Here is a 24,801-nt window from a genome sequence, read left to right as displayed (position 1 = left end):
TTTGATCAACTGTCTTCTGCATAAAAGTAACTAATTTGATGCTTGAATAAAATATCTTCATCTATCCTCAGAAGTACAAAAGCAAATTGATCAAAAAAAGTATTGAACCTTTCCTTGCAGAAATGATAGCCCTAAAATTCAAAAAGGGTGAATGATGATGATGATAGAACACTAGCAGGCAGCATTCCACCATCCTTCTGCAGCATGGTTGGCTTAAAATAATTTAAGTTCACTTCCTTTTCTACAAACTTATCACACAAACTTATCTCCTAAGATAATATTTAATACAGCTGTAGAAGTACTGCAGTCCTGCAACCTTCATCCTTCATCTAATTTAAATAATTGGAAGGGCAAAAAACCCAAAACAATCACACACACACACAAAAACCCAACCAGACAACAATGGAACATCATTTCTGCCTGAGCTCCAACCAGGCCAGCTTTGCATTTACACTGCAATCTGGTAGCAAAAAAAACCTGAAGCAATAAATTTTTCATATCCTATGACAAAGATTTCACTAAACCTGTGCCTGGTGAAACACTGGGAGCAAAAGAGAATGAAACAGGTGTTGAGCTTTCTCTGTGTTCTGCATGCAGAGACTTCTGAGTCTAATGGAAAACACTTGGCAGAACAGCCATGAGCCGTTAGAGAACTTGAACAAGCCAAACCAGCAGAAAAACCCAGCAAACATTCAGGTGTGTTAAAGACAGTGGCAGATCTTCAAGATAGCTCTAATGGAAGAACATTTCAGAAGAAATTACTCAATGCCTAAACACGAAGGAGGTGCCTTTACTAAAAAAAATCACAGCTTGAGCTATTCCAGCACAGAGGGAGAGTGGTCTCTACAAAGCCCAACATACACAGCTGCATCCTCAGTAGTACTTTACTAGACTGCATGCTGGGATAGATTTCCTGTGGGAAATACCATGTTTGTACTTGGCTGATCCATGAACGCATGCCGGATTTGTGTGCCCCAGCATAGAGCTGCTGTTTGTAATGGTAAAACAACAATTCTGTGTGTAAAACGATTTCCAAATGGAGTTACTTAGTGCTAACACAGATCATATCAAAACACTTGGCAGCAAAACCTTTCAGCAGATCAAATTCATTTCTTCTTGTCGGATTGACGTTTTCTGTCCACTAAACTTTAAACAGTTTAAGTTCCATTTTCCCCAAATTACAGAATTTACAGATGAGCCAGCACAACTCTACTAGAAGGCTGATGTCCACTTTCAGCAAACTTGTGTGCAGGCATGTGCCTTAGGGCACTGCTGTTCAAATACTGTAGCAAAGCAAAACAGAGCAGCCAAATACAGGATTAAAGTGCCATTTTAGGTGTTCTGAAGTGTGTAAAAAAAGAAATAGACAACAGAGCATTACTCAGGGTAATTAGGGCATGGCAGTGAAATATTATCAGGTTGGCTGGCCTGTCTTTTCAAGAGTGAGGCCTGCAGACTGCCAACTCAGGTTGAAATGAAACCCTGATAGCCTGCTGTTAGACTACTATAACCTAGATCTGACATTTTCTGGGGAGGCTGGAGTATGTGGGCAAACTGATCCCAGTATAAATACAAGCTAATACTGCACTGGAGTTACACGCTTGCTCTCTACATCTGGATTTGAGCACTGCAGGTAAGGTTGGGTTGGGTATTTACAGTTGTATGAGACACATATCTACCCTGAAGCCTCATTTTTCAATGCAAGGCATTATGACCTGTGGAATCATACCCACAGGTTCAGTAAGGTAAAATGCTCTACACTTCTTTCCATCGCCTTTGTCCTCACTGCAAGTGGAAGGACTATGTATACAAGTATACACACCACCTGGACAATGCCTGTACCCCCAAGGTGGGCTGTAAGCACACATACAGTCACTCAGACTGGTGCATCTGGGTGGTACTTAGACAAAAGCAGCAAGAAAGCCAACAGTATCCTGGGCTGCAACAAAAGGAGCATGACCAGCAGGTTGAAGGAGGTGATCCTGCCCCTCTACTCTGCTCTTGTGAGACCTCACATGGAGTATTGTGTGCAGTTCTGGTGTCCTCAACATAAAAAGGACATGGAACTTCTGGAACAAGTCCAGAGGAGGGCCACGAGGATGATCAGGTGACTAGAGCACCTGAAGACAGGCTGAGGAAGTTGGGGCTGTTCAGGCTGGAGAAGAGAAGGCTGCATGGAGACCTCATAGCAGCCTTCCAGTATCTGAAGGGGGCCTATAGGGATGCTGGGGAGGGACTCTTCATTAGGGACTGTAGTAACAGGACAAGGGGTAACAGGTTCAAACTTAAACAGGGGAAGTTTAGATTGGATATAAGGAAGAAGTTCTTTACTGTAAGGGTGGTGAGGCACTGGAATGGGTTGCCCAGGGAAGCTGTGAATGCTCCATCCCTGGCGGTGTTCAAGGCCAGGCTGGACAGAGCCTTGGGTGACATGGTTTAGTGTGAGGCGTCCCTGCCCATGGCAGGGGAACTGGAACTGGATGATCTTAAGGTCCTTTCCAACCCTAACTATTCTGTGATTCTGTGATTCTAAGTTGACTCTGCAGTGGAGACTGACTCTTACTGTGTACCTGAACAGAAACTGCACTCAAACACATTTATTTCATAATACTCAAAACACTGTAATTTTGATTGCTCTTAATATTTCTAGATAAGTGAAACATATTAAAACAGGATGCTTTCAAGTGACAATTCACACACACACACACAAAAAAGGAACTATTTTTCTCCTTTGTGTTTAAAAGATCATGAGAAAAATGCCACTGGTGTCATCCCAAGGACAAAGTTATGGGAACCTCAGATTGTGTACATGCATCATCTGACATGGGGTTGTCATGGGAGCAAGCTGTCCAGAAGGAAGAATGTAGTAAATTGAATTTGGTGGTGAAAGTCTGGAATGTTCCACAAGGGCTTGATGACTTTTTCTTGCCAGTTAGAATAAAGTTAGCTTGTGTAAATGCAAACTGGACATCCAGTGATACACAAACTAGCAGCACTACTTGAAGGTAAGGAAACATCAGCCGGCCTAGTTTCAAACCACAACTGTGGCTTTCCACCCAGGCACACAGCCCTTCACATTTGAAGATCCCAGCATTATCACAAAATTTGCCACGCTCCATTTCCTATTCAAACACCAGTGCTGTATCAATCTCCTAAGAGTGTCATTCTGCAGTGTACTGCATTATAATATCCTGGATCATTTTAGTAATACAAAAGCCTGGGAATTAGGTCACACGAACATGATGGCAACTCTATTTAAATTTTATATAACTCTCATTGCAATAAAAGTTGCCTGTAATTGTACCAGCAAATCCAGGCAGATAACTTTGATCAGCACAGTACTTGCTATAAGTTTCCTGCCACTCACTACTCACAGAAATAATATGACACACCTATATCACAACTGAATCTTAATATGATTTCTCACCTGAACCAAAATTCTGCATTTTAGCTTGGCAAATAAACAATCCCAATACACATGTGCAGCAAGAACGCTGCTGTAGCTCTCTTCAGCATGACAAAGAAGTTAGTGCAAGTATCAGCGGAGGTAAAGCTTCGATAGAAAAGGCTTGGGCAGGGGCATTCAAACCAAAGACGCACAGTCCTCTGCAGATTTGTACATGCAAATATGACTACAAGTTTATAATTAACTGCACACATTAGGTGGGACACAGTCCCAGGGTTGCTTTATTCTGCGCTAGTCCTTCTTGCTGCTGAAAGGGGGGGTGATCTGACTTCTCATTTCCACCAACTGCTTGAGCTAGCTGCAGTGTTCATCTACGTGCACTGAGCTGAGCCAGGGAGCTGTTTGGGCTGAAAATAAATCCACTTACAAGACGGGGAGCGGGCAGTGGGGAAGAGAAAAAGGAGAATCAGTTTTCAGCCAGACTAAGCAGCACTCAAGACACTGGCATCAGGAAAACTGCATCTTTCTGCACAGCATTCTGCCAACGTAAGGCAACAAGGTCTCATACTTAGTAGGTTAAAGCTAGCACTGCAATCACACGAGTAGTGGTGGCACAGTTGTTAAAAAATAATGAAGGCACATGCCCATTTTTTTCCGGCTTAAATCTAATGCAAATTCTCATCTGTTTAAAGTCAAGCATCCCTCAAAAAAATCAGTGAACTGCTGCTTTTCAGAGCAATCGAACTGCGGGAACACTTCTACCACTGCAGTCATGTTAAACTGGCAACTGTTGATCAACAAGACAAAGAATAAGCTCTCATCAATGTATTCCCAGAATGTTCTAGATGCACTTTCATCAGTTGTTCCCTACACAACTTTTGCCACTCTAACTCAGCACCACAGACACATAGTCAAAAGCAAGGTAAGTGGAAACAGGTAGAAACAGAGGCAGAGCTTCTAGTGAGACAACCCCTCCAGTACTTTTGTGGAAAGCAGTGAAATGCAACAATAGAAGAAAGATGTATTTCACCATGATTTAACCCCATCGAGGCATCAGATGAAAGCCATTAATCACCTGGTATAGTAGTCAGCCAAAGAAAGGTAACCAAGGAATCTTTAGTAAGAGAGATGGTGGAAAGAAGTAGAGGGAAAACTTAAACTGTGGCTGTTCTCTAGAGCCCAAATCCTTCACATTGAGATGTCCTATCTAGCAGGTGTCCACACAGAACAATAATTCACGCAGTGGAAGAGCCACACTGACCCTGCATGTGTAAATGTTGAGGGCAGTGGCCAGGGGTGTTATTTCAGGCTCCCTTCCCCATCACACAATGACTCCTGCTCCCACAGCAGGAAGTGCTCTGAGAGTAACAACTGACTTCATTTTATTTCCACAATCTCTCCCATTTTTGAGGCTGTCTATCATTAATAGAGGTAGTAAAAATAAAAACACTAGCGATGAGCAAGAAGGCTCAATACGAGGTGTAGGATTTGTCTTACTGTACACTTTTTAAAGTTGTAAGCTGATGACCTTTGAAGAGAAACACTAAAATAAAAAAAGCTGAAATGTCAAGCAAGACACCTTGAGTTCTCAGCCAGGTGCCTCTGAGTCAAGAACACCCAACACCCAATCAAACTCTCCCACCATCTTACTTGTCTTTAGACAAATCACTTAAGGGCTCCACCTTCTTCTATTAAGAGCCTTAAGAGTTGACAGCAACTCCAAAACAGAAGCAGATTTGGACCCTTACAGTTTTCTTCTATGTGAAGTCAGAAGAATACTTATCTAATTATAGAGCATCTTGTGAAGATTAGTGTTTTAAAAAGTACTGTATGCCAGGTTTTAATCATCATCATTTGGCTCTGGAAATATTCATAATTAAGTGAGCATCCACAACTTTTGAAATCAAAGAAGTCAAAGGATGAGAAACAAGAAGTGCCTGTGTTGCATAAACATCTTACTTCACAAGTAACTCACTGAGAGGACCAAAGACCCCAAAATTTGGTTAATTATTTTTAAGAAAAAATTTAGGCTGCTCTTAGTCTTGTGTAAACCACTCACAAACTTTTCAGTCTCAGCTCAGATTCTACATGAATGTAGCTAGAAAACCCCACCCCTGTGGCATCAATTTCTTTACTCTTACCACCACTATACTCACCCAAAAGAGCCCTTGAAGTAAACTGATGGGAGTTAAGTGGTCATTTCCACTTCTACTGCATCAAACAAAAACAGAAGTGCCATTCAAACCTCTCCCCATGCAATAGCTGGTGCAATGGAGTGATTTTTTTTAGTAAGTATGTAATCAATAAAATGATCCAAGTGAAAAAAAAATAATGTAGAAACCCAGCAAAATTACATGATCCAGATGCCAAAGTTGGAGCAAAGTTGGCAGTGAATAATTCCATTTGGGTGGATCAATCGGTGTCCTTCTCTGGCCCATTTTGGCACAAACCATTTTTCCCAGAGCATGCCTCATGTTTGATGGGGAAAAAACAAACGACAAATAAAAAGCCCAAACCAAATACAAGACTGAAGGCTATTTTCAGGGTATCTGTTAGTATGTAATTCTTGCCACCTTTTATTCCTCAGAAAATCATTAACAGTTTGACTTCACAGTTGTAAGAACTGAGAGGCCACACATAATCTTGCGAAGATAAATTGAGGAGTATGCCCTTCAAATAATTTTGGTATCAGTGTCATTTGCTTTTTCCAACTGATCTCGCCAGTTTTACTGCACCCAAACATTGCTTACAGGCATCTTCAGCAACAAAATTGCACAGGAAGTATTTTCTGTACATCCCAAACTTAAAAAAGATTTCTGTACACAACTGCATAAACAAGAGACTGATAGAATACTTGGCTAGCTTTTAGAGGTGTATATCTGTTTCAACTCTGCTTTCATATCATTTTAGAACTGAATGACAAACATATCCTATTACTTCACTCATTCCACTCACAAATATCACATGTATCAACTCTCTCCATGTATGAAAACAAATCAGAAAATAGCATATACTTTTTTGATAGTGGAATAGTAGCTACATCTCTTTCAATAAGCATGACATAGCAAGACCTACTTATCATAAGAAACCTACTTATTCTACATAGCTAGAAACCTCATTCATAAGAAGGATGTGGACCTGTTGGAGTAAGTCCAGAGAAGGCCATGGAGATGCTCCAAGGGCTGGAACAGCTCTGCTCTGGAGACAGGCTGAGAGAGCTGGCCTTGTTCAGCCTGGAGAGACCTTAGAGCAGCTCTAGTGCCTAAAGAGGCTGACAAGAAATCCAGAAAGGGACTTTTTATAGAAGCATATAAGGACAGAACATGGGGTTTAAACTGACAGACAGGAGATTCAGATCAGACATTAGGAAGAAGCTCTTCCCAGTGAGGGTGGTGAGGCCCTGGCACAGATTGCCCAGAGAAGCTGTGGCTGCCCCATCCCTGGCAGTGTTCAAGGTCAGGCTGGATGGGGCTTGGAACTGCATGAGGTCCGTTCCAACACAAACCAGTCTGTGATTCATGGGGTTTGCTGGGTGGGTATTGAAAGAAAACTGAGACAAAGCATAGGTCCCCAGAGAGAAGTGAGGATGCAGCAGTGGAAAATGATAGTGGCCTGATGTGCAAGCTTCTCTGGAAAAAAGAGTGCTACAGACTGAAGTCAAAGTAAAGTATCTCCCCGGAAGAAGCATTGTGATTTTAATCATAATCCCAAACTACACTTTTTGTACTTCTTGTGAAGTGATTTTTCCTGAACTGATTTCATCACTAATCTCCATTTCAAATGCACATTAAAATGGTAGGGAAGGAGCAATTACTCTAGTTTTATGCTCATATATACTCTTCAAATAGACAAATATGATGTGCAACTCAAATGGCAACTGAGGAAGTTGCAAAACTATGCATAAATTGGAAATATCAGGAGAAACAAGCTAAATTACAGATTTTTGGGATGCACAGTGAGTAGCTGCTTTTTGAGTAAGTTAAAAAAAAACCATGTTATACAGGCAGCGAGATGATAATTACAGCTACAAATAAGGAAAGAATCCTGAATTTAGCAAGATACATTTTTAGGGAGCCACTTAAAACTTAGTCTATTAACTGTGCTTTCAGGATCAAAGTTAAAAAACAAAATCACCAAACCAAAACCAAATCAGAAATATGTGAAGTTGCATTCTTCCAAACAAACTTCCATAAGCATTATCTGCACTACTATCTGACACCAATCAGCACACTGTAAAAACAACTACACAAAATAAACCCAAATAAAACCTTACTGCAATTACACCTTTGCTCCTAGTCTGGTAAAAATGTAGGAAGGCCAGAAGAGGAGACATTGCAAAGCGGAGGAAATTATGCATGCAAATATCTGGAGAAGATGCAAAAATATATTGTTAATTCACATATCACAAGAAGCAGCAGTTGCAAATATAAACAGGCAACAGTGGCAGTCCAAACATGAAACTGCACACAGGAAGCTCAGCTCCTGCTTGTGAGAAACATTAGAAGCACCATTAAGGATGAAGCAACTGGTCAGATGAAAAGGAACAGTCACGAGAAAAACAAGAGTGCAATTGATTTAAATGTAAAGAATTACACAGTCATTTGTCATGCCTTCTACAAGCACAGCTAACTTCAATTACATCTTGAAAATTGTTTGCAAAAACACAAGTTTGGCTCCACAGTGAACCCCACACCTACGCAACTTCATAATTTGCACATAAGTAAATGGATCACCAGGCACACCTCCCCCTTCTTTATTTTTTCCACCCCTCATGGAAAGCAACCAAGAAAACAGGATTAAATTTAGAACCATGAAATCTTTAATCCATAGCACCATGGTATGAGGGACTTTGCTGACAGCTTAGAGAACTAAACACTGAAGTAGTTTAGAGATCATTTTCATATAGTATTTATAACAATGTGGGATAGAGTACTGCAGACAGCAGCAGTGCCCAATTTGTTCTAATGTTCTTGAGGCCAGAAGAATTACAGTTGAAGTAAGCAATTTCCAGAACAGCTATAAGACAGAAAGGACAGACTTGGTCAACTCTCAGTTTGGATTGTCTTGCTAGTGAGTGTAAACACTCAATCACTTCAATCCGTGTGCATTTTAATCCTGCACTGAATTAAACATGGAAAGGGTGATTCACTTTGCATACATATTCAATGACAGCAAGATTGTGACAGCTGTTCCATACTGATGGCACAAATCCCTTTTTATGAAAGGTTGCCTAGCAGGCCAAGTTTTAAATTCAACAACATCCCAGACATCTCAGAACATATCCTATATGCCTCTAAGGACATCTCAGTCTACAAAGCAGGTATGAAATGATTTATATATTGAATAAATATTGGGTCAAATGACAAAGGAAGAGACTTTGCATAAGTCTGTCTCCTAGTTTAGATAAAATGGTATTTAAATATATCTACGTAAAACAGCGTTACTCCTTTCTGCCTCTGGTCATCACATAGGAAGACAATTGAAGAAGGCTTCAGTGTTACTTGTGGTAGGAACTGTCAAGTCCCTTACTCAGAGAGGACCAGATTCTCACTTAAATCAGTGAGGATTTACTTGGGAGTAAAAAAAAAGAACAAACCAGCTTGCAGCAGCAGGATGGTAATGTTGAAGATCACATTCTCTACAAAGATGAAATGATGAAATTTAAGTCTGAAATAACAGCTGTTACCACAAACAAAACTGTTGCAAACACCATCAATAAAGCTTTCTAAGCCAACCAACTACACTGACAGAAAAAGTAAAAAGGCTGTTATTGTACCAACTATGAAATGCATTTGCATTCAGTAGTTATTAGCTGTTCCCAGCAGGGAACAAATATAAGACCAATATGGTAACAAGATAATAGCAAATCAGTGTCACTGCAAGATGCAGGCAGAATTAGTAAGGGTCATTTGATTCCTGCATTGTCTCTGGGTCGGTAGAAAACTGGTTAGAGGCATTCTAAAGCAAGAAATAAGACAAACCCTCAGTCACCAAGTTGTCTACAAAAATTGCATTGTAATGTATGTAGATGCTCTCTGCATTCAAAATTAATTTGATGCAATCAATAGCTTCCAGAGCTGGGTACACACAAGAAATTAAACTTCTTTTAAAACTGGGTATTTGTTCATAGATGTAAGCTGACCTGAGCTCATAAAGTTGGATCACTCACTATGGTGATGATGCCTTTTTTCCAGTTGAGTTTCAAAACAGATCTGACAATCTATTTAAAGGACTGTACTCCCATTTTTACAATCCTAATTCTGAATTAGAGTGCAATTAAGCAAAATTCAGCCTTGTATTCAAAGGTAGCTAACCTATTTTAAGAGAAACAAAGCACTGCATGACTACTGATAAATTTTCAATTTAGAAGACCTGTGAAGTGACAGGAAAAAAGGCAATTTCATTTCCAGTGAAAAGAAACAATCAGAAAACTCCTATGCAAATTTCTGTTCCATATTCCTCTTTCACAAGTCATAAGACATTGTACATGGCATGCAGGGGAGCAGCTGGTAAATACAATTTACTGCTAAGCATCCATGTGAACCTGCACCCACTCTGATACATTACCCATGTCTTTGACATGATAGCCATGCTCCTAGGAGTTAAGGCAGCCACCCATTACCTTATGCTTACACATGTATTTTCAATATCATTTGTTTCAATCCCATTCTGATATATTTTCTGAAGCAATGAATAGCAGACACATCCCACCAACCAAACCGGACTGGCAATCCACCACCCTGATGGGCTTTAAATAACCAACTTGACAAACCTCTTCATGTACCCATGGGTGGTTCCACAACTCAAAGTAAGCTGAAAATTGGTGCACAAATCTGAGATTCCTAAGGAATGGGGAGTTAAACATGTATGTGTCCCATCCTTTACAATAAAGGCATACAGTTAATCATATTAAAACCAGAACCCAACAAAACTAAGAAGTAACTACTAAATAACAGTTGGCCATGCTGATTTTATCACTGCATTGGGACTTTCCTTGAAATAGTAATACTTTGATCATATTAATGCTTGTTACTTCTAACTGCAATTCTTGAAGTCTATGCAGTACAAAATTGTTCAAAAGCCCTTAACCCATAAATCAAATCGGCCAAAGCCTTCAAGCAAATTGGGAGATTGTTTTGAAATAGTCCTGGGAGACCTAAATACATTAATTTAACAGAAAATGCAGCTAAACCTCCTTGACTGCTGCTCAAATAATGGTTATTTGGCTCTCTAACCAGCCTGCTCAAAATCTCAAATTTCCATTAGCCCCACACATACAATTCCCCCCCTTCCTGGTGGGGCTGGTGGTGTCACATGTCTAGTGTACAGGACACCAGCAGGTTACAGAAGCTCAACAGAAGCACCACCTTCAATTTATTCCACCTTTTAAAAGATGAGATATGCCATTTATCTCCATGTCTTTTCCTCTGAACACTGCTCTTTTAAACTGAAGTTTAAAGTCTATGCAAAGTAATGACAGAATTATAAAACTAATGGTGCACATGAGATAAGAGTAATTCAGTGAGATGCAGCAAATTAGGTAAGCTATTGATTTAGCTAAACTGCAGGAATAGTAAGCACAACATAAACTGCAAATATTTAAGTGTAACCAGAAAATGACTAATTTTGGTTGAGAGCTGGGCTACATACTTCAGATTTGTTTAGATTTAAGAAGCCTGCCTATTATTTAAATCCTATGTCCTCTTTTTGAGGGTATAATTTAATAAACAAATTCAAATATGTAGAGACACGTGAAGGTTTATTCATATTTAATGCAGTAACAATGATTATACTAGTAATCAGGCTAGTCAAAGGGAAGCATGCACTGGTACATTTTCCAGCAGAAAAGTAGATAGCTATTGACACAGCAGCCTTCAAAAAGTAAAGAAATCCTAGCACTAACTGCCATTATGCTGCAGATAGTTTAAAGAAAATGGCATGTAAATGTTCAGCTTAAAAGATACATATAAATTATACTAAACAGGCAACTTCTCACAACACCATTCAGCATTTTACATTCTTAAACACAGCCTCTTCCAGTGTCAGTGACTAGAAAATCTTATTGATCAGGACAGCATGAGCACAGAGTGAAATCCCTCCAAATACCTTCACTGCAGGAGTGCTTTGCTCATTAGAGACAGATGATGACAGACACAGAGGTGTAACTACATAGTCACAATGTCCAGTTAAGTCCTTAACCTCTCTTCTGAGACCTGACAGCTGCAGGCACAGTAAAGACTAATCTTGCATCCCAAACATTACCAAACTTCTGCATTGAAGAGCCTTAGCCTGGTACCTGGTAAGCACTGGCCATTCATGTCAGATAGAGTGGGTTTTGCACACCTACACTGCAGCAACAGATCTCTGTAGTCTACACAGACTTCCCTGAAGGAGCACAAACAATCTTATTAGGGAGCGGCAGCCACCTCACCACAGTGATGCAGGTTACACAAGCTGCACAGGGCTGTGGCTAAACACTAAATACTTCCCTCACAGCACTGCAGATACAGTCGTAGACTGAGCACACCTATAGGTGTCGACGGCACCTCTGATGTACCCAGGGGATTCACTTGAGCCAGTGACAGGTGATGGCTTGGAAACACCACCACTAGGCCTCAGGCCAGGTCTGAATCAGTACTATAAGGACTGGAGAGCGTTGGTTGTTCTGACTTATTATTGTGCCCTTTGGATAAGGCAGAGTTACACAGTGACACGTTGCATACGTGCAGGCGCAAAATCTCATACTGGGAACAGGAAATAACATTTCCAACTGGCAGCAGCTCAGAGAGTTTTGCGAGGAATTCATCCCGCGTTTGACAGTACTGCTCTTTGCCACTTGGGGAGCACTGCAACAGAGTGCTGAGTCATAAGTCCATCCTGACCTGTAGCAAACGTCTAAAAAGGGTGCTACCTCAGTTTTTGCGTGTGTCGCCATCTAAACACAATTCCCCTGACACTTTGCATCTGCAAAGAATGCAGCAGCATTTCAAACACCTAAAATAAGTTACATTCTAACAAATTTTGGCTTGCTGACACGAAACAAACAGTATCTATTCCAGACAGGCCTCACTGTGAAGCCACCCTGTGAGATACTTGAGGTAGCACCCAAAAGCAGAAGTGTGGCACTGTAATTACCAGCTATGTCAAAAAGCAACTGGCAAAAGGGAACAGAATTACATCCTTGTCTAAGTTTAAAGCTAGCAATTCATAAAGTCACAGCTTCAAATAGTATAATCTAATTAATTCTTGGCAGATTTTGGCATGTTATTTCCTAGATTATTTTTTTTTTTAAAGAAAACAAACGGAAATGTCATGTGTAACAATTTTTTTTTTTTCACTATTCATTATCAGCAAGCAGCAAACCTTTAGTGTGACGCTTTCTCACCTAGGCTGCAAGTCTACAACAACCACAAAGAGGAGAAAATCACTGGCAAGAAAGCAAAGCTCCTATTTCTTATGGCATCAAAGACAAGAGCAAGGAAATAGGCACCTCCGGCCACATCATGGTGTCCTTCCTCCCACTATTCACAGCTGCATCTCAGTACAGCACATGCTGATGCTATTTTGGATCATGTGCGTTACGGTGTAGGAGCTGCGAGGTGGGGAGGAAAGACAGCCCCTGCTCATGTTCACATGCCATGAAAAAAAATTCTAGCATGAAAAACTCCTTTGATATTTTGACAAACAAATCACACACACAGTATTTTAAAGCAGAGTGGCAAAGGAATTTAGAAAATTCACTGCAAATGCTTCTTAAAAAAAGGTCTTTAATCATAGAACAATTTGGCTTGGAAGGGACTAAAGCTTATGAAGTTCTAACCCCCTGCACGGGCAGGGGCACCTTCCCCTAGAGCGGGTTGTTCCAAGCCCCATCCAACCTGGCCTTTAACACTGCCAGGGATGGGGCAGCAACAGTTTCTCTGGACACCCTTTGCCAGCGCCTCAGCACCTTCACAAGGAAGAATTTCTTCCTTATGTCTAATCTAAGTCTCCCCTCTGTCAGTTTAAAGCCATTCTCCCTTGTCCTGTCCCTACAGGCCCTTGTCCAAAGCCCCTCTCCAGGTTTCCTGTAGCCCCTTTAGGCACTGGAACTGCTCTAAGGTCTCCCCTTAAGGAGCCTTCACTTCTCCAGGCTGAACCAGCCCAGCTCTCTCAGCCTGGCTCCAGAGCAGAGCTGTTCCAGCCCTCGCAGCATCTCCGTGGCCTCCTCTGGCCTCGCTCCAACAGCTCCACATCCCTCTTGTGCTGTTGCCCCAGAGATGGATCAGAACTGTAGAGGGGGGGGGGGTCTCCCCAGAGCACAGAAGACAGGGAGAATCCCCTCCATGACCGGCTGCTCATGCTCTGGGGATGCAGCCCAGCAGACAGGGCGTTCTGGGCTCAAGCGCACACTGACAGGTCATACTGGGCTTCCTATCCAACACCCCAACTCCTTCTCCCCAGGGCTGCTTTCAATCCACTCTCCGCTCAGCCTGGATTTGTGCTTGGGATTGCCAAGACCCCGGTGCAAGACTTTGCATTTGACCTTTCTGAACTTCATCCTTTACAAGTGAAAAGTGCTGGCTAAGAGAGAGATGGTTGCAAGTGCATAGTGACTAGGACAGAATCAATCCTCACTGGGGTATCTTATTTCCTCTTGTCATTTTGCAAATATCATAACCTCCCACTAGATTTTATACTTAAGAGCTATACAGAGCATTTTAACAGCATCGGAATAGTTTTCTGCTTTTTCTACCTGCATTTTGACTATGACCTTTATTCATTTCCAGTGTTTGTGAGAGCTGGTTTACAGTCCTACTAACTGACATCACTGCCCTATGCTAAGCATCAGATCTTCCAGGACACACCAATGAGAAAGCACAGGCCTACCAGTGAGCAGCACTACTGACCTCTGCCAGTTTGTATCTACTTGTACTGCGCAAAGCAACGCTTTGAAAAAAATGCTACTATTTACAAAGGTGAGAAAATCATTACTGCCACACTACCAAAAACCAGCAGGACAAGAAATACTTCGAGCAAAATTTACTTCATGAATATTTCAAATTGGCCTTTCCTGAATGAAGGAGAGTGGTCAGCACTACTTGTTAGAAAGGACTGTTAGAACATATTGCCAAGGCACATGAACGCTACCTGTAGCATTGTCTGTTTGAACATTAATATTTAAGCATACTTTTAAATCAAAGCATTTAATAGCTGCAGCTAGTCAAGTAACATTTTATATTATACAGAATATATGTTACTGGCTAAATATTTGGTAACCAAAATCTATACGGTTGGCTGATTTAACTTAAATAGCTACTGATTATTCAGCCCAGAACCTCAATTGGAAGGCTACCAGTCTACCAAACTTTAGCTTGGTTTATATCTGCTTGTGATGAAGTGAAACCCACCAACCAAACCCTGATTCACAACTGTATCTCCTTAGCAAGCCAGTGCTATTAAGTCCCCACCTTTTGCCCACCTGCGTGTGGATTCACTTGCTTGTTGACCACAATATTATTCAGAAGAAGAGCCGATTTTCACCTAATCATACTTAACATAAAAGAATTTTAAAACAGCCATAGTTTCCTTCTTAAGTATGTTTGATGATGCTGTCATAACAACATGCAAATACTTCAGCTTACAGCAAGGATACATTCATTCCACCCAGTGTTTATTACCGCGCTTCTTGATAAGCCCACCTTATATTATTACCTGCAATATATTTACTAATAAAAACAGATAAAAACTTCCCCTACATTTGAAAACGCACATGAAAGCTGTTTAAAGGAGCATTTTTAAAAGAAGCTAGTAAATAAATCACTTCTTTTTTTAAACCTATTTGCCAGATAGTCAAATGAAGCTGTAAGTCACCTCTGACTCTTGTAGCATAAATAAACCTGCTGAATGCTTATTTGTAATCCAAGAATATTGTATTACAGTAGTGCCATCAGGCTACAAGGCAGGAATTTCAATGCGAGCAAAAATCCAAACCCATTCAAGATTTTTATTTAAAAAAAGGATGGATTTTTGCATGAGTATCTACGATTAAATTATCTAACTGGCTTCTCGAATTCTATCAGTAATAACGTGAAACAGCCACGAAAGGCTGCCCAGCGGCCCCGTATTTTCTGCAAAGCCCGCGGAGCCGCACACACCGCTCGGGTGCCCCACGCCCCGGCTGCCTGACAGCTCCAGGGCCGGGGCGGGGGGGTGGGTGTCTCGGAGCCGCCGAGCGCTGCCTTGGCACCAGCTGAGGCATCAACCCCTTCCCCTGCCACCGCAGCTCTGCGGAGCCCGGGGGCTGCTCCCGCCACCTCGGACATTCCCCGCACCCGGGCGGCCCCGCGGGGCTCGGGCGCTGCCCACCGCAGCCCCTGGCCCACGCCTGCCGGGCACAGCAAAGCCTCCGCCGCGGTGCGGTGAAGCCAGCCCGGGTAAGAAACGGGCTCTTCAGGGGCTCGCTGCCGGCCGGAGCAGCCGCCCCACCCCCCCGCGCTCCCTCAGGCCGCCTCGGCCCTGCAGCACGGGTGGGGGCGGGCGGCGCAGCCGCTGCGGGGCCAGGCCCGGAGAAAGGCCCGGCGCTCCCGCTGCAGCCCCACCGGGCTGGGGGGCATCTCCCCGCCCCACGGCAGGAGGGAGAGGCCCGAGTAGGGTGGGGGGGCCGCGGCGGCCACGGCACTGAAGGACATTTTAGCGGCTGGTACCTAGCCCCGGCCCCCGGAAAATGGCTGCCGCTGGAGCGGGGCCTCAGAGCGGCGCACCGCCGGCCCGGCGAGGGGAGGCAGAGGGCGATGGCGGCTGTAGCCACCTCGTACCTTTGAATTTGAGCTCGTGCTGTGGTTCGAGGCTGAGGACCTGCTCCGCTTTCGCCATGTTCCTCCTCCTCGGCGGTGGCGGCACCAGGCGGAGAGAGGAAGGGACGGGGAGGGAGGGGAAGGAAAGGGGGAGGGAGAAGAGGAGGGAAAGCAGGCGGGAGGGGGGGGGGGGGCCGCGCCCGGCTGGTTTATTCAGCCCCGCCGAGCGCCCCGGGAGCGGCGAAAGCAGAGGTGCTGCGGGCGGCGGCGCGCGGACAGGCCAGGGAAGGCGGGCGGCGGCTGCCGGCGCGGACGCAGGCAGAGGGCGGGAGGCGGGATGATGCAGCACGGAGGGACCCAGAGAGAGGCTGCGGCTGACGTCTGCGCCCGCCCGCCCCCCGCCGCGCCTCCGCCCGCCCTGCTGCCGGCAGCACGGGGCCGAGCGGGCGGCGGAGCTGGCTTCGGGCTGGTCGTCAGGCTCCAGCTACCTGAAACCGGTCTAATTCATATTAACGCTGAAAATCACGACCGGTAACGAACGCCGTATTGCCCAGTAGCAGCCTGTTATGTCAGGCCTCCAGTCCCTACACCGAGGACTGTTTCGCCTCATGGTTCACCGCGGAGCCGCGTCCCTGTGGAGGGGACTAGGGGGACACGCAGCCAGCGCAGGGAGCTCCCGGGGAATGGCATACTGCGGCCACCGCGGCGCGGCTGCCCGGGTGGAGAACGGGGCACTACAGGCACGCGGAAATCTCGGTAACCGCCGTCAAGGCTCACGGAAGATTGTATTAAATAAAAGCAATGTGAGGTCACCTAAGGGATTTTAAGACACCGCGCCCCTTAAGTAAACTGTAACCAAAGGTTTGGGAGTGTGCTTTTTGGGGGTTTTGGTTTTCTTTATTTTACTCTATTTTTTAAATATACAGGTTGATCTAACATGAAGCACTGCTTTAGTGATAGCCTTAGGCCAGTGTAGTTACAATAGAATCACAGAACACCACCAGGGATGGAGCATTCACAGCTTCCTGGGCCACCCATTCCACTGCCTCACCACTCTCACAGTAAAGAACTTCCTCCTTATATCCAATCTAAACTTCCCTTGTTTAAGTTTAAACCCATTACCCCTTCTCCTATCACTACAGTCCCTAATGACTAGTCAAGTCTCTCTCCAGCATCCCTATAGGCCCCCTTCAGATACTGGAAGGCTGCTATGAGAGGTCTCCACGCAGCCTTCTCTTCTCCAGGCTGAACAGCCCCATCTTTCTCAGCCTGTCTTCATACAGGAGGTGCTCCAGCCCCTGATCATCCTCATGGCCCTCTCCTCTGGATTTGTTCCAACAGTTCCATGTCCTTTTTATGTTGAGGACACCAGAACTGCACACAATACTCCAGTAGCAGTACACTTCCTTCCTCTATCACTTCAGTTGTTTAAACATTCTAGAAGTTCCTCAGAATGTATAAAGTATTGCTGTAACAGTCAAAGTCAGCAGGGAGTAACAATGGAACAGGAGTATGGGATGCCCTTATCAGCAGAGACACACCAGTCTTAAAAACTGGTAACTAATATACACCAAAAAGTATGTGTTAGGCAACTTCAGACATAGAAGAATTGCAGAGATAAAAAGCAAGTGTATCAACATCAGTTGGCTTTCAAAGCATAGGAACCCAAAGCACACAGTTTAGGTCGAGCAAGTCCTAATCAAGGCTGATTAGCAAACAGGCGAGGTGAATAGAAATATGGTAGAACATTGGGAAAACTCATTCAACACACCAATACAACCAGCGTGGTGCAGTGTGCCTCACCCTCATGTGAGGTTTTTTGTATCATATTGTTTTACTTCAGAATTGCAAAAAAAAAAAAAAAAGTACAAGGTAGCTAAAAAGATCTGAATTCTTAAAAAGAGGGTTACTGGTGATAAAACCAACAGCAAATGGCTGATGTAGATGTTAAAACAGCACTAAAGTGGATGAAGACATTCAGTGTTCCAAGCCCATCTCCATTGTTCACACCACATCTCAACATTTCAGCTGCTCTTGTCCATGATATCCCCCATTTTCCAGCTCTTCTGCTTAACCACCTCCAACCCCATTTCATCTTTTGGTTTTGTTCTTTCATTCAATGCCAAACCAAAACAAACACCCATACACATTTAGTATAGCTCTTGGTTTTGCACAACGCAAATGAAACCTGCCAACTCCTAGATGAGACATTAGGACTAATATTTAGAAGCCTCAGCAATGTTTGGCAACACTCGCAAATACTGTGTTGTTCTTCCTCAAATTCCTTCTCTGCTCAAGAAAAGATGGTCACACAAGGTTGTGAAAGAGAGCATTTTCTTTTTCAGGTCTCTCCTAGTCTACTTTTCTTAGTTACTCAGAAGTCCTTGGTTTCTGATTTTTGCTACTTTTGGGAGTTTAAATTATAGCGTAAGCCACAGATGATGTGACATTTTAGTAGATCTCAGAATCAGAAGAGAACTAATTTCACTCTGGAGTAGAGCTGTCTGTGGCTGATACTCTGGAAAGGTTATCTTCTTTCACCTAATTTCTTTGGGTTATTTTCTAAACAGATTCTCTTACTGAGCTATGCATTCTCAGTCCAGCAATTAGTAGAAAAGACAAGTGTTATATGAATCTGCAAGTTAATTGGAAACTAACGGTGAGGAATACAGCAGAGGAAACTTTAGACAACATACAGTCATACATAATAAAAAACCCTGAAGTAAACAACTGCTCAGTGTGCTATTCAGACCCTTCCAGGTTCTACTTCTGAAAGTACAAAGCGTTTGATGATCCACATCTTAAAGGCTTTGCCAAGTTGTATCATCTTACCACAGCTGGCAGCTCTGAACCTACCTGCTTGTATGCGAAGGACTTGCCCATGCTTTGATCCAGACTGAAGTTTTTATAAAGCACAGCATTGTTTAAGTTGGAAATTTATGAAGCAATGAATGCAGGTTGTCAGGTTTGTTATATGTAAATAATGCGTGTACATTTAACATTGTGCAGATCAGATTCACTGAAACAGGCAAGCATGAAGGCCACCTGCAATACTACATTCTCATTACATACAAAAACCCATCCTCACCTTATGAACAAGACCAGAGGACAACTTGTTGCCCAGGTCAGGGTTTGTTTAACAGAAGAAAAGAGAGATGAACACTACGGGGCAACTACAAAGAACACCTGAAAGCTTTAAAATTGTTCCAGTATTAAGAAGAGTTTAATCTGTTGCATAACTTTTACCTGAAAAGCTATGAAAGACTTTATCCAAAGAAAACATTCTCATTGTTTGTGTGCAAATTAGGTGGTTTACATTTGGTTATCTAGATTCCCTATGCAAACACACATAAATGTTTATCTCTCTATTCTAGCACATTCCTTGTATTTACCTTTCTTATACTCTGATTAATATTCTTACCCCCTTATACAAATTGATACTCTTCAAAAGCCATTTACACACATTTAGGATAACTTAAAAACAGCAGGTACTGAGCAATAATTTTAAGTTATTCCAGGTCTCTTAAAAGAATGACAGGATGTTTCCTGCATATGAGCTCCAGCCAGTGGCTCAGCAGACACTTGTAGCCAATGTTTTCAGGGGAAACAGCAGTACCAGAAACAGGACTTTATTTATGCTTTTGAAGGCTGCTATTAACTGAACATGTTAAACTTGCATCACACCCCAAAACAAGAAAACTACATCTTTTCAGCCTCACAGAAGACAAGTGAGATAACTGCACCCAGCTCCATAGTTTTGTGCCCTACATAACCACCAAAGCAGTGCTTTAAAAAAAACAAAAAGCAAATTACCAACCAGCTGGCTGTATTACCAAATAAAGGCTCCCTTCCCAGCATGACAGGCTCCAAAACCACTATGCAGATATTAAAAGCACTCTGCAGTTTTGATTGACAGAAACCTGGCCTAAGCAGTCACAAATTTTATGTTTCATGCAGTCTAAGGTAAAAACAACATATTTAATAACTTGACCCTGGCAGAATTTGTCAGACCTTGCTCTGGTGTGTGGCCTGCAGTTTCTCAGACATCACACTGCAAAGAAAGGAAGCATTACACAAAAGCTGCATTCTCTCTGCTGTTTTCCCCCATCCCTTCTTTGTACAAGTTTGTCTTCTGCCTTTGTCTGTGTATACATAAAGCAGGGAAAAGCCTCAGTTTCTGAATGACCAGCAGTCACGTCACCACTTTTGGAAAAAAAACTATTCAAACTATTACTTAAATTCACTTCTGCTATGGTATTGCTTACATTCCTCTCCATAGTTCTATTGCTATTGAGATGTTGAGGATTTTGAAAGCATTTATAAGCAAAGCCAGCACATTTATAAACAAAGCCTTTTATTAATAAAATGTTTACACCTTTTTTTTTGCACAATACATCAGACTGGTAGTGACTGAGCATGTTATTACACTATAAAAGTTTATTACGAAGGCTTAGGCTGAAAAGGCTGTTTACATTATGCCAAATCAACACCTCCTTATTTGCATTCTATCCACTACGTGGGAATGTAACAATTCAAAACAAAAAGGAGAAAACAAAAGCCTGGTTTTCCTCATTAGCATCTACAAACCAACAATACAGACAAACCTGTACACACTCTCAGGACCAGCCCAAGAGAAGACTAAAAAAATGTCTCAAAACATTCATAAGCTTGGGAATTCATCACTACAATATTTCATCACTAGTAATCTGACTACATTTCATGCAGTGAAGCGATGGTTGTAAATTTGTGCAGTTTACAGTGCTGCAAATGCTCTGTAACTTCGAGCGGCTTAAGTTTGTTTTACGAGAGATACTATAATAAGAAGGCACAGACCTTTCAACCTTTGTAACAGGTTAAGCCAATCCTTTAATGAAAAGGCAGAACATTCTTATGAGGGACAAGAATTGCTGATACTAAAGGTTAACCTTCAAGCTTAATTTTACAGGCAAACATTTACTACACAGCAAAAGCTATACGCACACCAGGTTATTTTTGTGCCCTGAATGCACAAATGCAAATGCAAAAGTTTCTCATTTAGAAGAAACCTACAGAACTTCTTTATTTCTTCATTGTACTGGGTATGGGGAGCACAAGGGGAAAGACTGCCAAAAATCACAGAATCGTATAATGGTTAGGGTTGGAAAGGACCTTAAGATCATCCAGTTCCAACTTCTGCTGCAAAAAACGCGATACATTTGTGTCTTAAATCAATTCACTGTCACAATTTCAATGTTGGATGTACAATATTCAGAAATAGAAAGTATATAAAAAAGGAAGTTAAAATACAGAAGAGTTTGTCTTGCCACTAGAGCCTTATAATAACTTGCTCCCCCAAGTGAATGTGCTTTTAAAGCCTTTGTTATGTGGTATAATACAGTATGGTACATGTCTCAGCTGTTATGTCTTCATAACAGTTTCATAAGGCTGTACTAATGAATTACCATTTTGTTCACAAACATGTGCCACTGTGACAGATACTTCTAGAACCTTTGAGGGGAAAAGGTCATTCTCCACGTATTCTTGGCTAAATCCCATAAGGAAACAAAGAACAAACTGTCAAGAAAACATAATGGATTTAATAGGCAATACATACTGTAACATGAGTAAAAGTGAGGCAAGATAGTAGCAGTGAAATCCATCTAGGTGTCAGAGTTACAGCATATCCAAGTGCAACAACTGGATGGCGTATCACACTCGCACAGATGAAGAGCATGACAGAAAATGGTCTGTAACCTTCAACATTTGAAAAAGAAGTAGCAGTTGGTTTGTTCAATAACACATATGTGAAAACATTAAAAGAAATTAAGCAAAGAAAAACCCAACCTTCTTAAAGGAAGAATACCTTTACAAAGGTAACTAGCTCCTTGAATAAAACTCACTGTTAGTGTTTCAGTAAAAATTGCAGAACCCCAACTTGCAGGAGGAGGTAATGGGAACAGCAGATTTTTTCTTCTAAGAAATCTTAATTCTAGAATGAGGACAGTTTCAGCAAACACTGTCCCAGTTTCTGGGGGAACAAATCATCCTACAGCCTTGATTTTTCCACATAAAATAGGAAGCACCAAATAACTCTAAGCCACTAGAACTTCTCTAAGTATTTGTAAGTAGCTGTTTGTAGCATGTACACTCTGACAACACCATGTTCAAAATCCAGACTTGAGAAGGATGGGGAGGAAATGGGAAGGAGGAAAAAGCTGACCCTAGGATCATTTTGGCATGCCAGAGACTAAGCCATCAGTACTCTTGCATTTCAGATTAGTCTTATATCCCTTGACAGATTTGTTATCTGTGACACTTCATGGATAAAGTTTGGTAATGCTTGCTTGATTTTTTCAAGTCATGCATTCTGGATTCTAGCTGACCAGGAAAGGGTTTGCATTCAGGCTTCTGACACCCCCAAAATAACAGAAGGGATTTTTTTAGAAACATTGTTGTCAGAAGGCCTAGTAATTTTAGGGAAATGTGTTTTGGCACTAGTTTTCTTTAGAGAATTTTGTGAGGATTTTTAAAATGCTTAATTCCAAGCACACAATTCGCCGGCTTCAAGTAACTGACTTGTGGCAACAAAGTCTCATGTTGCTTTAAAATGACTTCCTGCTAAAAACGTGAAGAAAGTTTGTCCTTCTCTCAAACATGAAGAGCCTCTTTTTTAGAGGTTTAAAGTGTTAGAGATACATGAAGCTTTTTAGAAAATGAATAGGCAGTGTAGAAGTTTAAGTCAGTGAATTATTCAGGTTCTCCTCATAGTCAAGATGATTTTTTTTCTACTTCTAGGTAGCTATTGCTGCTTATAAGTGAACTACAGGGTGAATAGCTACACAGGTCAGACAGCTTCTGTCCTGTAATGCACCAATTCCCAAGACAGTCTTTGCAGATTGCTGACATGGCATACCATAACTACATCATCCTCAATAAACACTAAAGACTGTTTCACAAGTCATTCAGACATCACTGCTAAGGCTTCCTTTTCCAACACTCAATATATCATGGTGGAACTTAACACTAATGTTAATGAATAATTTAGGATTAACATTGTAAGAAAAATCTTACTGAGGCCAACCAACTTTTCAACCATTCAAGATATTCAGCCTGAATTATTTTTTGATAATTAAAATGATGCTTTAACCACAAATATAGACACCTCTCAATCAGGTTAGAGGATATGACTTTCAAATCAGCAAGTAGGCATTACCTCCTCTCCTTTTATTCTCAAGTATGTACATAACCTTTCTTGAGCAAACTGGTAGCATTAAACTGGTACTACGCACACAAACATATCAAAGACCCAGGTCTGCATAAAACATCCCTCTAAACTATTAGCTGTCTGATCCTGTAGGACTTAAAGGAAAGGCCTCACTGATGTCAGTAAGGGATTTGAAGTGCAATGATTTGTTTTGTTTCAACATGGATCTAGTAACAAAGTCTCTACCTTCTGGGCAACAGCTAAAGTTAGAATTGTTTTAGAATTCCTCAAAGCACCTATAACAATTTTCAGTAGTTTGAACACTAGATGCTTCTGTTATTAAACATAAGCTTCCAGATTTCAGCTACTTAAGCTTTTTATAATACCAGTTTTCAGCATGTATATAAAATACACTACAAAACTACCAACAGCACAGATTAGGAGCCTGGCAAGTCAGCTCAGACACTTGCAATTTAGAGGACTGGATGAAGACACCCTCCAACACTTGGGGAGCATATTTAAGTTGTTCCAAAGCTTAAGAACTAAATATTTATCAAATGGTATTTTTGTACAAATCTGTAACTTTCATGGGAAGGAATTTGTGTGTTTAGAAGCGGAAACAGTCATACCTTGTCAGTTAAAAAAATGCTCTGTATCAATGACACGACATGCACTGCACTACATTTTTACATTCTTGATACCTCAACCCTTCCAAACTTGTTTTGCAGCAATTAATTCCCTTTAAGAGTATCTGGAAGTCTAGTCTTTATGATAAGCTCCATTCATTAAACAGAAAGGCAAACATGGAAGAAAACATCAGTCCTGAGCTTTTTCAATAACTTCTTAACAGAAAAAAAAGAAGTTATTAAAAATTTAGCTGGAATGGTCAATGATCAGCACTCCAAACACTCAAAGGCTAATGTATCTCCAAATAGAGAAGTTATGTTAGGACAAAATACCGTCAATTTCAGCATGCCTAGTGCCAGATGAAAGCAGATGGCCTAACAAATTATTAATACAGAAGTAACCATTTTGCTCCAACAGAAATGAAACAATGAACACATGCATCTCATCCAGGGAAGATTGCATTCCAGCTTTCAGCTAGGGCCAACTGATCAATAAACAGTTATCTTGGCTCAAGAGAACTTACATCAACAGTCTGTCATTTGAAATAGGCATGCATTAAAAAGCAGCCTCACTTCTGTGTTTGTAGTTTGGACAATCTGAAACACTGGCTATTTCTGCGTTTTCATTAACTGCAGTAATTCAAGATCAGAACTGCAAAAAAGCGTATGAAATACGCTGGCATTCCACTCAGACTGGTAACAAAAGTAGGGAGGCAGTAAGACTTAGCTACTTTTGAGAAGAGACAGATTGTTGTTTTGAGGTTTTTGATTTCTTTGTTTTTAAAGTCTAATTTTGGTGTATAGCAAATA

General features: G+C 41.8%; 2 protein-coding genes across 3 annotated transcripts in view; both read right to left on the bottom strand.

Annotated features, from left to right (window-relative positions):
- VAPB (VAMP associated protein B and C) overlaps positions 1 to 16,428 on the bottom strand; it is a 34,912-nt gene extending 18,484 nt beyond the window's left edge. The window contains exon 1 of one of the 2 annotated variants that reach the window (XM_057406366.1): positions 16,204 to 16,428. In XM_057406366.1, coding sequence (XP_057262349.1) covers positions 16,204 to 16,261 — 58 coding nt within the window. In that variant the 5' untranslated portion in view covers positions 16,262 to 16,428. The remainder of the gene's footprint in view (positions 1 to 16,203) is intronic. The other variant, XM_057406365.1, reaches the window with a different exon arrangement.
- The window catches only part of RAB22A (RAB22A, member RAS oncogene family), a 42,133-nt gene that overhangs the window by 1,042 nt on the left and 16,290 nt on the right, over positions 1 to 24,801 (bottom strand). The gene's annotated exons all lie outside the window — the stretch shown is intronic.

Source organism: Pezoporus wallicus, unplaced genomic scaffold, assembly GCF_028554395.1.
Source record: "Pezoporus wallicus isolate ANWC-B61680 ecotype Strahan unplaced genomic scaffold, APGP_CSIRO_Pwel_v1 contig_6783, whole genome shotgun sequence".
Classification (NCBI taxonomy): Eukaryota; Metazoa; Chordata; class Aves; order Psittaciformes; family Psittacidae; genus Pezoporus; species Pezoporus wallicus.
Note: the sequence above shows the minus strand (reverse complement) of the source record. Positions and strands in the feature narration are given on the sequence as shown.